Source organism: Dinoponera quadriceps, unplaced genomic scaffold (genome assembly GCF_001313825.1).
Source record: "Dinoponera quadriceps isolate SergipeBrazil2010 unplaced genomic scaffold, ASM131382v1 scaffold405, whole genome shotgun sequence".
NCBI lineage: Eukaryota > Metazoa > Arthropoda > Insecta > Hymenoptera > Formicidae > Dinoponera > Dinoponera quadriceps.
This window is the reverse complement of record NW_014554754.1, coordinates 3551838-3569195: the sequence shown is the minus strand read 5'-3', so window position 1 is coordinate 3569195 and position 17358 is coordinate 3551838. Positions and strand designations below refer to the sequence as shown.

Sequence of the window (17358 nt, the reverse complement as noted above, 5' to 3'; positions counted from 1 at the left end):
ACTCCTGTCTCGTCGTCGCTTATTTACGGTTGCGGCGGTCATTCTCGGTCGTACACGAAATTACGGGACCGTGCTGGCCACGACGGTATCGTAAATAAGCTCACCTCCGAAGATCGCCGCGAGACACGTGAAAGCACTTCCACGTGGAACCGGTTACGGAGTCGCACCCACTTAATTTCCCGTATACTCCGCGAACGCGCTTTCATTCTAATAAGGCTCGCCGGCGGAAACGGAACGAGCCGCGAATGCATTTAAATGTTCATCTATTTCGCGAGCTGCTTATATCTGCACTCGGACATAATTAGCTCCGAATTTTCGGAACGTTTCGCGAGCTTGTTGTTGGGGCCACGTTACCAAAGTACGTCATGTTTCCTTTAATTCTATGCCACATAAGTATTTTTCGGGGGAAATTCGGATGTACCTCTTGAGATGTCACGGCACATAAATAATAATAATAATAATCGCGATCGATCGAATTCTCGTCCCCCGGCAAAACTGACATGCGCGAGCGCGCTGTTAAAACCCTTTTTCCGATAATGTCGAAACGTTCTGTATATCCGAGAGACTTTTAATCTTCGATGCGGGACACGCAAGAATTATTCGTGATGTATTATCGCGACAATTCACGATTACGTCCGTCCCCAAGGATGAGAAAAACGCAGGGCGCTTTGAAAGAGATTTATTATGCGACGTCCGGCACCGCGGGGCAGCTTTTTTCGCGGTGTGGACTCCAATGAGAGTAAAATCTCTTTGACGTTTCTGAGCTCTCCGCCGCGACGTCCATTCGTGTTATACGCGATACGTGACCTCGACGAAATTAGACCCTGTTTTTCGCAAAGACCGCTCGTTTAAACTTGTTCACTTAAGCTCAAGTTGAGTTGACTTTTTCGGAATTTCAGCGCGCGAGCTTCAGTTACCAAGTATTTAACGTTACATTTTAACTAATGGCTGTTAGAGGATTAAGATGGCTTTTCAAATGATATGTCAACTCTTGGCAATTAAGAATAAATATGCTTCAAGTTGTGAAGAACTTCAGAGCAGTCGCGGAGGAAATGTTAATTCTTGCTGACGAGTAGTCGATTAACAATCAGCCAACACAATCCTGTCATTGAAATTCCCGTCGTCACTTTCGCGACATTTGGCATTCACGGTACATAACATAACGCTGTTTCTGAATTATGTTCGCCGAAATTTGCAACGAGAGCAACTCGCAACGTCGTCGTCGCAGTCCACATTGTAATTGTTAATCACGAGCTCGGCTCGCAATTCGCGATGACGGCGCGGCGAACTTAGTTCGTTATTGCTTGTTCGAAAATCTCCATTTCCTCGTTCGACGCTGTTTCGCCGTTTAAAGGCGAGCGACCCCGCGTGAACTTTCAGCCCTCTTAAAAGCAGCCGTTTGTCTTGCTGAACTTTCGCGCGACAGCTGGCCCCCTCGCGGGTCAGCGAATGACGGAAGTATCTTCATGGGCAGAGGAAGTATCCGCGCGTCGACTCTCGTTGTGTGTCGCGGCAAGCATCTGCTGCCAAATTCGCAATGGACTTGCACGGACTTTCGTCGTTTGCGAAATTCGACTAGCTACTTCGTGTGCCTGAAAAGTCTGCGAAAGCTCGGCACGAGGTTCTTCGCGTGGAACGCTGAGGTCCACCAATGGCACAGCGTCGTGAAAGATAAATTTATTTAACCGTTGGATTTCCACCCAGGACTTATCTTCCTTTCTCTCTCTGTCGAAAATCATGTTTGCTCTTAGAACTTTGCACAAGAATGTTTTTTCATTAGGGACCATTGCGAATTGTAAGCTTAATTCGCGATTAACAATAGCGATGTGAACCATGACGGCATTGAATATTTTCTGTTATAAGGGTTTCAGTTGTTAAATTAAAAATCATTGTATTTCTACCAAAATTATTCATCTCCCACAAGGGAAATGTCGCATAACAATGTTTAATATATTTTGCGTCCATTCATATCCTTCAAAGTAACAAGAGATAGAGAATGATTTTGAGTCAATAACAACTGTCGATTGTTACAATATCAATGAGTTTGTCATTAATTAATAATGTAAAGTTGCGGATAGATTAATTATATACCAATTGTTTATCGGAGACTTTATTAGTATAATTACCATTGTACATGATCATAATGTATCTTTTTGTATGCGTTGATAACGATAAAAAAGTCACACCTACTAAATTGGCGCGCCACTGATGCATCCCTGAATGCATATTTCACCAGATATCTGGCTGTTGATGTTTTAACGGTAAAAGTAAAGATGTTAAAACGATCAACGCTTTGCGCTATTATGGTACGAGCGAAAAATCAAGTTGAGCGATGTATGTATGTATACACATCCATGTACACACGTACAGACGCACAGCTCTGAAAAATTGGCTACCATTAAAGGTTAGGGCAATTTCGCTCTGTCCCACATGAGCGTCACAGCAAGAGAAAAAGAGATAGAATTTGCACACGTGGCACATGTATACAGGATGTCCCAAACTAATCTCGGTTCCCGTGGTGTACTAGTGAAAGAACGGGTGAAACTGAGCGAAAAAAGTCGTGTACCATTTTGCAAAATTTACAATAGTTAGCGAAGAACTAATTATTATATTATATATATATTTCCGATTTGACTGAAACAACCGACAGTATGTCTCCGGAGGAGATCGCGGTTTGGTGACCACTATCTTTCAGCTTTGCTGGAGCAACTTTATGGATACGTCAGCCGTAATTTGCTGTCTTACTTAGGAAAACAAGTGAAAAAATAGTACGTATTTATCATCGGTTTATGCGGCAATTTCTCCGAGAAAACGACGATCCTAACTGTAGTGAATGAAATTCTGATCGCTCATTACTGGGACATTCCGATCGAACAAATTTTAAATCATCATGCATCTATTTACCTTGATGATTGATTTAACAGTATCTGTAGATTTTCTTTTTTTTTTTTTAATTAAGAATAATGGTGTCGACATATTTTTTTATAATTTAATTGCGGTTCAGTCGCAAGAACTGTTACAGATTCGTATATTTTTGCGATTGGATTAATGATATATTTGCAAGCTCACTCTCTTGCGGGTTTGAGTGATGTATTATTTTATTCCGCAAATTAATTGCGGAATATAAATTGACGACGCGCAACTTTTTCGTATTTGCCGAAGCCGCTTCCCGGACGCAAAGTCGACGCGGAAAGACTCGGCGGAATATTTCTCTCGTCGTTTTCGTGAGATGCATAGCGATATGCGCTTTTGAAGGCGGAAGCCATGCACTTTTGAAGAGTCAGTATAAATTTGCGTTTTGATCGTGGCAGAAATCCGTTATTTCCTGCGTGACCTATTCGATTTACACAAATTCTCAATCTTCTTGAAATCCACAGTGAGATACGCGGTGCGCGTTTCTGCCTCGCTTTCTCTCTCTCTTCTTCCCTCCTCTCCTCCTTTCCTCCCTTCTTCTCTCTCTCTCTCTCTCTCTCTCTCTCTCTCTGTATTATCTTTTTTCATCATTTATTCATAAAACCCGCCATCGTGGAAAATAACGTGGAACGCATTGTGCGTTTATATTTAATCAGATCTCTCTCTATTCCCGCTGCGAGGTATAAGTAAGCGGATAATCGATGTGTGGCGACGCGTTTTCCCTCTCCGTCTGCAATTATCGATACGTTTAATATGCTGGAATTATTATATCATTCGTATCAAAAGTTCCGCTCCGCAAAACCATGTCGCGCCAAGTACAAATATTTCGCATTTCCATATTTCATAGGGCAGGCGCGTAATTGGCTATTAGCGAGTTAACGAAACTTGTTAAAAAGCACGCGACGGAATTAAATGTGGAGTAGATAAAAATTGAGTCGCCCCGCCGGTCTGACTTTGTTTTTCCTCGCGCAGCGAATCGCCAGCGCGAATAATTGCTAATTAGCTTTTCATTAGCGCCATTGATAATGAATACGTCCCTATCGGAATGATATCGTCGACGAATTATTCCTGGTCGTCGCCGTGACGCGTTTTAATTCGCATTAAAATCGTAGGCTCGCGCGAGCGAGCGCGTTATTATTTGTATGTATTATTTATATAGCCGCTTGATTAGGAAATAATTGATGCGTATAATTGGACGTGGTATTTACAAATTTTCAGAGATTTACATGCCGTATTGACCAATAAGCGGATGAGCGAGCGAACGAGTGCGTGCGCGCGCGCACGCATTCGCGTGCGCGCGGCAGCATTAAGCGATTAAATTAACGATGAAATAACCAGACGAGCAATTAAATGCGCGATTCTATAATTAACGTTAGACATGCGAACGTAATGAAGAGCTTAATGGCGTGGTTCAACCCCAATTATCGCAATTAAAGCAGATTACGAGTCAAGGGCCGTGCGCGCAAGGCTGAACGCTTTGAGCGTTTCGCTTTGGGACGCCAAAAATTTGGATTAAAATGAGATTTGAATTATCCCATCGCGCGGACTTCCATTATATTCGAGTAAAAAAGGGTAATTTTCGCGCTCTCTTCGTCAACGATGGTCGTGGAAGAGGAGGAAAAAAGTAACGCTCATGAAGCTCGCTTTGCCACGCTCGATTGGTGTTGGCGCCAAGTCTTTTGAAGTTGCAGACAAAACTTCGACGGTGCCGTTGCTCGCGCGCGCTCTTTTTCTCCCTCTATCCACGAAAGATTCCCGAGGAATCCTTAAGTTATTCAGAATCGATCGTCGTCTCTTTCGTGAAGTTACATCGCGTTTTTCTCGCCTCGACAGTTGATTATGTCTACGCGAATAGGCGACCAACGACGTATAATTCTTGAACTTTCAGTGTCACGAGGCTCCGGCGTACCGAGTTTACGCGTCGTATAAAAATCCATGCTGCTTTTTCTTTCACTTGGAGAAAAAAAGAGCAGAAGAGACTACCGTGTTTTACTTTACACCTGTCGCCGCTGTAAAACACTTTAGGAAAAACACTCGCTGATTTTATTGTCGTGTTACTCGATTTATTATAACAAGTAGAGACAGACATTACATAAAGCGTTCGAAAAGAATATTAGTGATTAATATTCGACCGATGTAATATTTTATAAAATATATACGTAAAATTATGACAGATGCAATGCGAAATAGCACAATTTCTGTCCGAAGGAAATTTACCACAGCCTACGTAAAAAAATACCCGTGCGCGTGCGAAGTTTAATTAAATTTCTTTATTGAGGAAAAATTCCATGGTCAGCGAATCCGTAGTAAAATGACGAATACTATAACCCGTGTTTATCGAACGGCGTAGCTGTGGTTTCGCTGTTTCGCGGCCACGAAATTCGTCGTCCATTTCAATCCACAGCCGTAGTTTCGTATAATATTTCATTCCTCTTTTCTGTTCTCCTCGGAGACTACGGCCGTGCCTTTCTGCGACAGTCACGACGGTGCGAATTAGTGTTTCCAGCAGCGCAGCGGAAACGAGCAACGCGCATTAACCCCGGCAAAGCGTGTCCACCGTTAAGTTTTGATTTTCCGTGAGATCGGATGTCGTTCCGTGTACGTCCCAGAATACTGGTTGTTTCAGAGCTCGCGTGGCGTTTCTTGTTATCGAATCCGATGCTAATTTCCCTTAATGGCACGATTAGATTTCACATAGAGATAAAGGGATCCTTCATCTTATTATTCATATTAAGTATTTTTTAAACGTAACAGAGGGTTGAATATTTTTTCAATATCTTACTGAATCATAAATTCGGTTATACAATAGAAAGTTCACTCAAGATTCTTATTATATCGTAAATAATTATTCTGAAAAGGGATTTTGACTTTTCCAATCGCTCATAGTTACAAAATGAACGCATTACTTTGAGCCAGTGTTCCGGATAACCACTTTCGTCAAATTGACTTGCAGCGTCCGCGGAAACCGAGCGAGATTCTGACGCAACCCGTACACCTCATCGCTGTTCGTTCTGTTCTTTGGTTCTGCGCTTGTGACCACAGTGTTTGCAGCACGTGGACAAAGCTTAATGCATCGACCAGGTAGATAGCGGTTTCGCAAGTTCGTGTTACCATCGAGCTAATTGGACGCTTTAATATTTGAAACGGGAACAAACGTGGGAGTCATTTCTGTCCGGCGTTTTCTCCCCCGAGACGCGCTAGAGAACTCGTCCTGTGCTTGGTAATATCCGCTGAATTGACCACACGCGCGCACAGACTAAATTCGACATTTAGATTATTTTTCTTACGAATATGGCAATAAGTATGAATGCGACGACAGAGACACGCTCGACGTATTGCTGAGAAGATTACATTTCTTTCCCCGCATGTCCCCCGTTACACGAATTCAATGCTAATGTGCAACTCACCGCGAGACGCGGAAATCATTATCGTAATCGTGCAGATGGACGCTGTTTGCCTGTGCTCGAACTCGAGACGCGAATCACCGAGCGAAATTAGCGATCTATCTGCTGTCGGTCCGATTCGTGTCAACACCGTGCGCAATGTATGCACGACGCCAGCGACCGAAGCCGTACGTGATTGTCGATTGATCGGGCGCCCGATAATCCGATTTCGATCGTTTCCTGATTACCACCCTCTCTCTCTCTCTCCCACTCATCCGCCCCCCCCCCTCTCTCTCTCGTGTAACAATTGTTACACAAGATAATTGTATACTAGCAATTGTGTACAATGTGACAATTGCCTCTATTGTTACAAGATGCAACTTGTTACAAGATAGTTACATCTTGTAACAATAACATCTCCCAAGGTAACATCAGAAACAGGGCGACAACAGGAGTACAGGATAATATATGTTATTTGATGTAAAGATTTATTGTCTAAGATACCAGACAATCCTGTTGGTTAAATCAGTCATTCGTTTGTTCGTTCCGTTCCAAATTTGCATCAATTGGAGACATTTTATTAAATCCAAAGAAACTTTTTTCTTTACGTACGTGAAAAAAAGTTTGGTTGAATCAACCAGAAAGTAGACAACCAAGTAGTTCACTTTTCGGTTGAATCAAGCAAGCTTTTTTTCCGCGTAACTATCTCCACCTATCTGTCTACCTATCTCTTGCCGGACATTGTTTTCCCTAACATCGGCCGCGCAAAAATTACACGGAGAGAGTACGCGCGCGTCGCTGCGTGCACGGCTGTCAACAGTTGTCGAATTCGCACACAGATCGCGTTAACCTCCATACCTCCACCTATCCTACCTGGCTGCGCGCGGTCGCGTTTTACCCGTTTTTGTATCTGTCACATATTTAACATTTCGGTGGACGATTAATCGTCGACGCTGTTACGCGGGCGGTTGCATAAAGCGAACGGGAGGAGAGGGCTGTCAATCGCGACGAAAGATATCAAGTGCAACGCGCGCGCGCGCGCGTACAAACCGTTGCGAATCGACGCGCGAATTACTCGCTAATTTCCCCCGCGCAGCAAACATATCCACGCGGTGATTTCGTCTCTGCTGGCCCACCAGTCGCCGGATCGGAACGGTAAAAATAATAATATGTAAAACAGTTGCGGACCGTCCCCGCATGAGCGCGCGTATGTGGAGATGCACTCGTACCCCGTTCATTCTGTCGAATTTATGCAGCTCTGGGCACAAAGCGCGCCGGCTCGATCCATCGCGTTTAATCGAAACCGTTTGTTGTAAAAGCCGTGTGTACGCCATAGTTGAGGATTGTTTTCCCTTCTTTTTTCGCTTTTTTTCGCTTTTTAGCAAGTGCATCGCGCTGTACTCGGCGCCGCGTTTCGCGTTCGCGTGCGCGGAAACGAATTACGCAAGAGAAGATAAAGAGAGAAAACGATAAAGAAAGAGAGAGAGAGAGAGGGAGAAGGGGTGGGGGAAGAAAGGGAGAATGGCGAATGTAGGATCAAATTGTCTGTAAGAGTAAGAACCGAAAAATAATACAGGCGTAAGCGGGCGCGTAACAAACGGAATCTATAGTATTCGCGGGAGCGCCAATAAATATGAGAATTCAAAGCAAGCGTAGTCTCGATTTCCGGATCGATATTACTTTATTAAAGTTTGCCTCCCACCCACACAGACGAAATCTCGCGCGCTCAGAGGCGTATCTACCGTATATTTTGGTATCTCCCGCATAAAGAGAGGAAGAGAGAAGGATGAGTCGTTCGACCCGTGGTAATGACATTTGTCGCGTACTTCCGGACGCCTTAAGAAGTCCCACGAAGGAAAACGGTTCGATTGAAGAAATAATGTTCGCGGGTCGGTCGAGGAGTCGCTGATTCGGTAGCCGGCTTCATCTCACCTGGAAGGCGTCCGGAATGGAACGAGCGCGGCTGAGAGCGAGAAGTTTCGTCTAGGCGAAATGCAAACCTCACCGTCGGAATTTTCGTTTCGCGAAGTAATATTGACCCAAGTCTGCCTGCCGAGTCTGCGTTTCCGCACCAACGCAACAATACTTCATACGCGTGCGAGGAAAAAAATGTACGAACGCGATACAAATAATTGCAATGCTGAATAAAATAAGGGCCGTGCATTAAATTCGACGTGTAAAAGAAAAAGGGGAGAAAAGGAAAAATGGGAGGGAGAAAGTGGAGAACGAGGGGGGGAGAGAGAGAGAGAGAGAGTGGAAAAACGGATAGAGAAGGAGCGAACGGGAGAAGGCCGGAGAGAGGCGAGAATATCCGACGAGAGGCGCGCCGCGCCGCCACCCCTTCAAACCCCCAACAGCCCCTCTACCCCCGACCACCCCTGCGCCGCCACTTCCTCCCGATCTCGCGTAGCGGCAGCAACCCCCGAACGGGCTCTCCGGCGCTCTCCTTCACCTCAGTAGCGCCGGGCGTCTCGACGCGGCAGCACGTTGCGCCAGGGGATCTGACACGCGGCTTCAGTCGTGCTTTCAAAATTCGGTGTACACCACATCTCTCCTTCTGTCCTCTTCCGTTGCTCTCTCGCTCTTCATCCGTCTGTTTGACTATTTATCGCTTTCCTCTCTCTCTCGTTTCTCCACCGTCACCGCCCGGCCACCCCCTTCCGCCCTCTTCAACTTTCTCGAGGGTTCGCGGTGGGACCCGCCCACCCGCGCGCGAGTGACTTTCCCCTTCCCCCTTCGATCTCACCCTTTCTGCCTGCCCCCTCTTTCCCGTCGCGCAGGGAAAACAGCGTCGCGACGCGTGCAGTCGCGTTCGCCGAAGTCTCGAAACCGCTCACCTCGGGACCAGCGAGCTAACGGACTGCGCGAGCAAAAAAGGGTAGTGGTTCCTTTCTTTCACGTCTCGCTGGCGCGCGCGCTACCACACCGACGAGACCGGTGGTGGTGTCTCGTCTCGTTATGGGGGTGGACCTGCCCTACGGAGACGCCCGGCACGGTTAGTTCCAGGTGGAACCGAGCGGCCTCGCGAAGGCGCCAGGTACCGCGCCGGTGCGGCTCTCGCGAGTGACGTTCGGCGTGTTTTGTTTGGGAACAGTTGGAGACGCGAGCGGTCACCAGTGCCGAGTGACCGCGGTGGAGCTCGACTCGCTCCCGTTCAGCGGTGGTGAGACGGACGGCAGTGAGGGTTGTACGCCAGTGTGATACGATCCGAGTGTCGTGATTTTTTCCGCCACACCGACGAAGCTCCCGAGGATCCCGCGGGAGGGATCCCCTCCGAGTGGTGCGCGCTGGTGACGTTTCCGCGCGCGTTCAGCGCTCCGGTACCGAGGATTTTCAGTGATCAGTTATGGCCGTGACGAGGACGACCTCGGTATTCCGATCGGACGCCGGCGACGGGGGTTCACGGAGGTGCCATCCGTCGCGGATGGGGGTGCGTGTCGCTGTTCGTCAGCTGAGGGCTTCGTCGGCTGTCGAAGGGCTTTCGGTCACGACGAAACGCGCTGGTCCCGGCAAGTTTCTCCTGATCGGCGCGCTCCTCGCTATTCAGTTCGTCGGCGCGGCGGCGGTACCCAGCAAGGGTGAGTGAGAGTGCCTTCTCCGCGGTATTCCGTTCGGAGGATCCTCGTAAATCCTTCACGAGTCGTGAGTGCTGCGCGCGCGCGGTGGATAAGAAAGTTCGGGGGGAATGATTGATAAATAACCGGCCGGCGGATAAATAGGCCTGAAAACCATAATCCACCATTAAAGGAAATATAAATAAGGCGCTTTAATAGCAGGCTCGGATAGCTCCCTAATTCCGAGGATCGTTATCAGTCCTGAATAAATAAGGGGTTGAAACTCCCGAACGGTGAAGGGAGGCTGCACACCATAAAACTTTCTCTTATAATTTATGCAAATCCGAGGGATATAACACCGAAAGACGTGCAACAAGTATAGGAAATCAGGAAGCGGTTCATTCATGAAAATTACAATCTACACCGAGAAGAAAGTACTTAAAAAAATTTACTCGTGAGATATAAAGTTTATTTCGCAGAGAAATAAGATTTATTTCCACGGAAATAAAATTTATATTTCCGTGAGATAAACCTTATATCCCATAGATAAATTTTGAAGTATTTCTTCTCAAAAAAGCCGCCCGTCTTCCCGGATCTGAACGAGAGGCAGCTGGACGGCTGCTTATAATCGTTTTGGAAGAATATTCCCTTGATTTCGAAGTGTTTAAAGGGTTGCCTGTGTAATTTCAACCTCATTTAGCTCTCGCGTAAACTTGGTCCAATATGAAGAATATACACGATATGTTTGATATCGACGCGAGACGAGGGCTGAGGTTACACAAGGACTTTGTGTCATCCTTGGACGTGCGCGTCCATTCCAATGAGTATCCGCTGCCATCTAAATTCGGCTGATAACCCAATACCGAGACTCGGAACGTGCCCAACTTCGGAACGTGTTCATCGGCGAATTTACCGAGCTTCATGACAAAGGTCTCTCGAAGTGGAAACAAACATCCTGCCGCGACTCGAGACGGCGACGATCCGCGATCGCGAGACCCGTCCGAGAGATTCGATCGTTTGTCTTTGGGCGGTCCGAATTCCCCGTCGGTCTCGGATCATCGGAGGGGGAAACGACGGTGTAACCCCGTGGCGCGCGACCTCGGCGATTTCGTATTCGAGATGCCCCATCACCGTAACTGCGTACGAGATTTAAGAGATCGTTCGAATAATGGCGAGTGGCGGAGACGCATACTAAGTGACGGCCAGAGAGCGCTGATCGGGGCTGCTTCTCTCTCATCTCCTCCGAAGCGCCAGAACGATTTTTGTCCGTCACGGTGCTGATGATCTCGTGAATTCGGTGACTCATGCACCGTCGAGCAATGCGCAATTTTTTCCGCTCAATATACAGGCTGCCGCAACATAAAGAGAACACCTAAGTGTTCCCTTCGTTTTTAATGATACGAAATTTTGATCGATTCTAAAGAGTTCCCATTATTCAAAACAAGAGAGATATTTTAGTGTTCTCCTTATGTCGGAACACACCGTATGACACTAAAACATGTTTAAGTCTTTATGGTCCTATATTGACAATTTAACTTTCATCGGAGCCATCATGCTTTAAAAATGCAATTCCCGACGTTGTTTCGACGTGAATTCGAACTCGCAATCGTGCGAAATATTTTGAAATAAATGGTAGAAAATAGGAAATTGGAATAATTTTTCAAACTATACGAGGAATTTTTCATATCGCCCGTGTATCTCTTTTTTGCGAATTCCATTGTAAATAATTTTTATTAATAGCGAAATCAATCGTTTCTGCGTTATATCGCGAGATATGCAGCTGAGGAATGTCTCTTGTAGATTCGGCTACGAGATTTCCACGACGGCTAACGAAGCTGCATTCTGCATTTAATTTCGAACGAATTTCCCCTTAACTTGTCATTTTGCTTTTGCGTTTCGAAATTTTAATTTTTTAATCTTCCTGCGGAGAATCGCGGAATTAGGAATTTTAATTTCGGAGACCGTCACAAAGCTATATGAAGTTGGGCATTAAACGCTCGCGAAAAAGGGGACGACCGGGCGGAATTTTCGGCGGAAAGCAAACACGAGTCGACGGAAAATCCGTAAAACGCGCGCGATCGTAATCGCCGCGCGTCCATTAATAACACGGCGTGCGGCGTGTCACGAGATTATTATACGCCGTGTGTGTGAGATGGACTAAAGGATGTTAATGTAAATTTCCCGCGTGTCGTCGCAATATCGCAAGCAAACAATCCTTGTGTGCTCATCTCGAGTAGCCGCATTATATAGAGCAAAGAACGATATAGTTATCTAATCGATAGACGTAGCTTAATACCTGCGTATACTCAACCCGCACGCACGCACGCACGTACGAGATCATAATCGATCGCGATTATCGTCCCGACAGCCGCCGATATCGTCCTCCGTACGTTGCCAAAAATGTTTTTCCGGCACAAATATCCCGCGTCCGAAATTGCGCCTGGAGATTATGCAGCGAACAATGGAGGCTCGCGCGCTATTCCCATCCTGTTCCTCTCCCTGTCGCACGGTGTTTGTTCAGCGATTGTGCTCGTGCGCTCGCGTGCGTGTTACGCAAACTGCAGGACAAGTATTATGAAATTAAAAATTTTCAGCGTAGAAAGCTGCGCTGAATTAAACAAATATCACCGAGCCGGTGGATTATGCACGTGTACGAAATCTAAAAAGGTCCATTGCGGTGTTCGCACGGCAAATTTATCGAGAGGGCACCGAATACATAAATAATTATTTGAACTTTTGGATATCGTTTTCTATCTCTCACAACGAGAGGAAACGAGAGTCCATTTGCATGATACATGTTTTCCATTTGTTGCGTCCTCTCTGAATTTCTTGGAGTGACACCTCCACTCAACAAGAGCGAAAATTCACTCATAGCGACTGTGAAGACACCGTCACTCGGAATCACAAGAATGAATGTTTAATTTGAACTTTGAGTGCAACAGAAAAAATGCTAGATTCAAAGTGAGTAATTACTCCATTCCTCAACCAATTTTTACCTGATTTCAGTGGACCATGTTTTACACAAAATTTTTTACTGTGTGATAGTGGAGTACACTGAGCTTCAATAAAACCTTAATATTTACCAGGCTCAAACTTTCACTAATCATACGAACCGTTTTTAGTATGTCTAAATGTAATATGATACGACGACACGATATGCCAAGCTGTCGAAATGATATATTAACCGAACAGTCATATTTACATTATAATGTATGCATGTATTTGGACATGATGCGAACAATTAGAAAAACTAGCGAGTTACGGCGTGATAAATGTTGAAGTTTTTTATTAACGCTTGAATACATTAGATTCACTTTTCAGTTTCGAATAAATATATCCACTCGATAATGGAGAATTCACACTATATCTATGAGCGAGAGGTTACTCGAATTCGAGTGAATGGACTGTCATTCTACGTATCGAGTGAAATTTCTCTCGAAGGATTTTCGAGAGAGCATCTCGCGTGGTGGAAGCGTGCGTCACTGAACCGGGTGCTTCCATCTTCTTTCGGTTGCGCATTTATGTAAAACTTGGTCGCGGAATCTTCGGAGTGTTTGTCCGCGTCGCGAAGATCCATCGTCGTAAATTCTTGCGTAACGTTCATGGAACGTCGGATCACATCGGCGCCGTCGTCATCGTTCGGTATTGCCCAACGAGAGAGACCGACGTTGAATTAATTGAAAGTCGTCGCCGTTGAAACGTCGCATGGGTTTCGTGCGGAAACGGCGGACGTCATTTTGATCTGGTTTTAATTAAACAACGGACGTCTCACGCGCGCACACAGTGTGGAGGAGAGAAGAGCGAAGGAGGAGAGAGGAAGCCGGGAAGGTCGAGCCGTCGGTCGGGTGGAGTCGGGACGGGCGGGTGTGACAAGTGGAAGCTGGATGATTGAGGGCAACGACGGAACGTTTAACGCGATTAAAAAACGTCGCATGGTCGATCAAAGGCGTCCGCAACGGCGATTGCTCGTGGCACGCGAAATCCACCGGTCGCTGCTGTTGCGAAAAGAAGAAAGGACGATCTCTCGGACAATGTCGCTCGAAAACACCGGTTCAACCGTTCGTCGCGTATAAAAGTGCAATATGTCTAATCGAGCGAGAGGACCCTTTTAGCCAGATATTCACGGTAAATAGAGCCGGGGTGAAGTTCATGCTTATTTCTCGCGGAAAGTAATATCACATTTTGAACACGCTCACGGGTTACGACGATCAAGTTTCGCGCTTATCTCGCGTAACGACCGATAAGAAGGCAAGTAATATCCGCGTCGTGCCTTAATATCAGAGTTTTTATATCCATTTTATGTACGACGGAGAAGCGCAGCGCGCAGTTACGTTTGGCACGATGGACTTTTGTGCGGGTGGGAGAAGAATTTCGGCGGAAATGTGTATCGTTGATTAAAACGGGAAAATGAGCTCTTCTTGGAGTGAAATCTCCATCAGAAAGAGAGTGATTATTTACTCGAGACGACAGTGAAAATACACTCGAAATTACAAAAGCGAACATTACACTCAAACTGTACGGTATTAGAGTAAATGTGTTATACAGTGGCACACAAGTGGCATGCACTGCTGCACGATTATAAGGGCTAATTAGATTTGACTTGGGCTTTATTAAAGTTTAATGCACATCAGCTTCACTCTTCAATTTTCAATGAAAATATTCACTCGACGATTCAGAGTGGAACGATTCACTGCTCTACACGACTGAAAAATCACTCGAATTCAAGTGACTCGGCTGTCACTCTGTTTTTCGAGTGGAGTTTCACTCGAAGAAATTTCGAGAGTGTTTCGTTTATTTTGCTCGCAAACCCCATGGAAATACATGTAAATTTACGTACAACGAATTGATATCTTGTCTCGTCTCCTACTGGAAGCACATTTACGGTGCGACGCACGTTACATAATCACACCCGCCGCGTCATCGAGACGATACGACCTTAGCAGGAAAATCCTCGCAGATCGTCGACGTCGTGCAAATTATTCATAGGGCGGCTCGCGCGAACCGCTCAGACGCGTCATTAAAATTAACGTCGCGTCGCGTCTGAGCGGAGCTTCAGGGCGAAAACGGTTGCCGGAAAAACCGGATGCGGAAACTGCGAGAGAGAAAGAAAGAGAGAGAGCGCTGCGAGATTTCCACGGGGGAGTGTATAGCCGTTATCTGTACAGAAGTCACGTAACGCCACGAGTATCCTTTCTTATCCCACGTGAAGCGATCTGTGATTCGCCGACGCTCTCCCGCACCGTCGGAATTATACGTGGATATTTTATCAATTTTCATTCACGATCTCGAGCCGCAGTCTGCGCCGATATTGACCGCGGCATGCGCAAAGCTCGGGGGAGGAAGAGAGAGTAAGGACTTCACCTCTCTCGAGAGTGCTTCTCACCGATGAGGATTCAAGAAGATGGAAGAACGCCGCGGTGGCGAGACTTTGCGGTGATCTTTGCATTGTTATTAAGCTTCCCCACGCTGCGAGCGGCAAATCAAATTTGATGCGCTCGAAATAACCTGGTGGGCTTCCAACTCGTGCGCTTCCGACTCGATGGAAAATTTTCATTATATCATTATAAGACCCAAGTCGTAATTTTGGTCCTGAGTTTAACTTGTTATTCTGCAACACGGGGGCTAAAATAGCAAAATAGGTTCAATTTCAATTCTAATAATATAATATAATTCCCACTTTGATCCTGGTAATATCTCAAATTTTCGTTCTCGTTGTTTTAATATCAAAATAGATTGTTGAAGGGTGTATTCAACCTGTAGAATTAAAGGTTCGAGAGAGAAAGTTAAAGAGTATTATCGAAGTAGCTTTTATTAGTCTACAGGTCGTCTAAGTAGGCGCAAGCTGTGCTTAAGAGCGTCAGAGTAGTATGCAATTCGACTCGGGGAATCTGTTCGTCGCAGCCAAGTGTCATCGTCCTGTCGGGGACGCGGGTCGACGTTTTCGGGGGAAACGCCTGGTGTAAATATATATACGCGTTACGCCCTAACTTTCATTTCTCGCGTAATGGACACCCTCGCAGGCGCGGGCGGGATGCGTTAGCGTTAGAGAGCGAGGAGCGGTGCTGCGGTGGCTCTAAAATTGGGAAGGGGGGGGGGGGGGGTGGCACGATGCGGTCGCGCATCGAGTTTCCTGTCTACGGTCTGAAGTCTATAGCGTCAAGAGCTATTCGGCGGTACAGGGGACGCGTATCAATAATGCCCGATAGCGTGCGGTGGAGCTCACGGAGCTGAAACGCGATACGACTGAGTGGAGGTCTCCGGTGACCGTCACTGAAGTATTTTTATGGAAAATTTACTGGCCCCGCGAACATCAGACGCTCCCGGACGTGTCGCGGAACTATAAATTAAAAAGCGTCCCGTAAGTCGGTTCGCCGTGATGCGATACTATGCTAACTTGGGTTGATTGGAAATAATAGTTGGTTTCGGCGGCAAACCATTATAGTAACAACAATAAGCTCATTAGCACCGACAATGGATTATGGAGTGTTTGTACAATGAGAAAACGTTCTTATGCGTACTTTGCGCAGTAAAAGTCGCGTGCACGCGTGCGTAATGGGCGGTATGTAAATCTTACGCCGCGATTTTGATCCCCTCCCCCCACGTACAGGCGCGAGAGGGATATTCGATATTTTTTGTCTCTTAATGCGGTATTCCACCGTAGTGTATGTAAATTTAATATTATTGTCCCAATGTTCCTCATGTTTTTTTAGCGATTTCACGTTCCCACATCGCCATCCGCGCAAAACGTCACGTTTTTATTCAGGGAAAACTAAATGCGCGATTTACATAAAGCAGCGCGGAGTTGCGTCATTGCTATATTTTTTGCACCTGCTGAAACATTACATTTCTCTGTTTCATGCACGAAGAATGTGCCGAAATTCGTTCCGTTCTGATATTTTCTCGGATCAATGGGATTTAGGTCATGTTCTCGGCAAACATGCGAGTGAGAAACTATACTTTTGCAGTTGACCAGGCCAATTATTTTATATATGTATCAAAATATCTTCGAACTAAGTATCAGTTTGAAGGTTCTTGCTATCTAATATTCCTCTCAATTTATGAAAATTATTTTTGAATAACAGAAAATGATATTTTTAGTGTAACTATATGGAACTTTTTTATGTATATAAGCAAATATCACCTTCATATAAGATTATATGTTCTTGCTTATGTGTGAGAATATGAATCTTGATAGTAACTTTTTTCCATGTAGTCAGTAGCGAAAAGATTACAATGCTTTTACCTCGAACTTCAGCACGCATCCGGTGTTAAATACGAAGATTTATTTTCTGAAAATTTCTTTAAAAAACACATCCTTCTAGTAGATACGGACGCGTTGCAAAACTCGTTGAAAAAAAAAATGTCGCTACTTTTCTCCCACTGACTTTGTTTACTGTTGCGTTATTATTAACGGGAAAAAGTGCCGGCAAAAATTTGACGAATTTGTGCACACGCCTCTAGTAAAAAAGAAATGACATTTCGCGATAAAATCGAGTCGCAATTCAGCC

The 17358-nt window shown here is 45.7% G+C and overlaps 1 protein-coding gene across 1 annotated transcript in view; it reads left to right on the top strand.

Annotated features, from left to right (window-relative positions):
• Positions 1-9538: 9538 nt before the first annotated feature.
• LOC106741318 overlaps positions 9539-17358 on the top strand; it is a 206265-nt gene continuing 198445 nt past the window's right edge. The window contains exon 1 of the mRNA XM_014613157.1: positions 9539-9874. Coding sequence (XP_014468643.1) covers positions 9643-9874 — 232 coding nt within the window. The 5' untranslated portion in view covers positions 9539-9642. The remainder of the gene's footprint in view (positions 9875-17358) is intronic.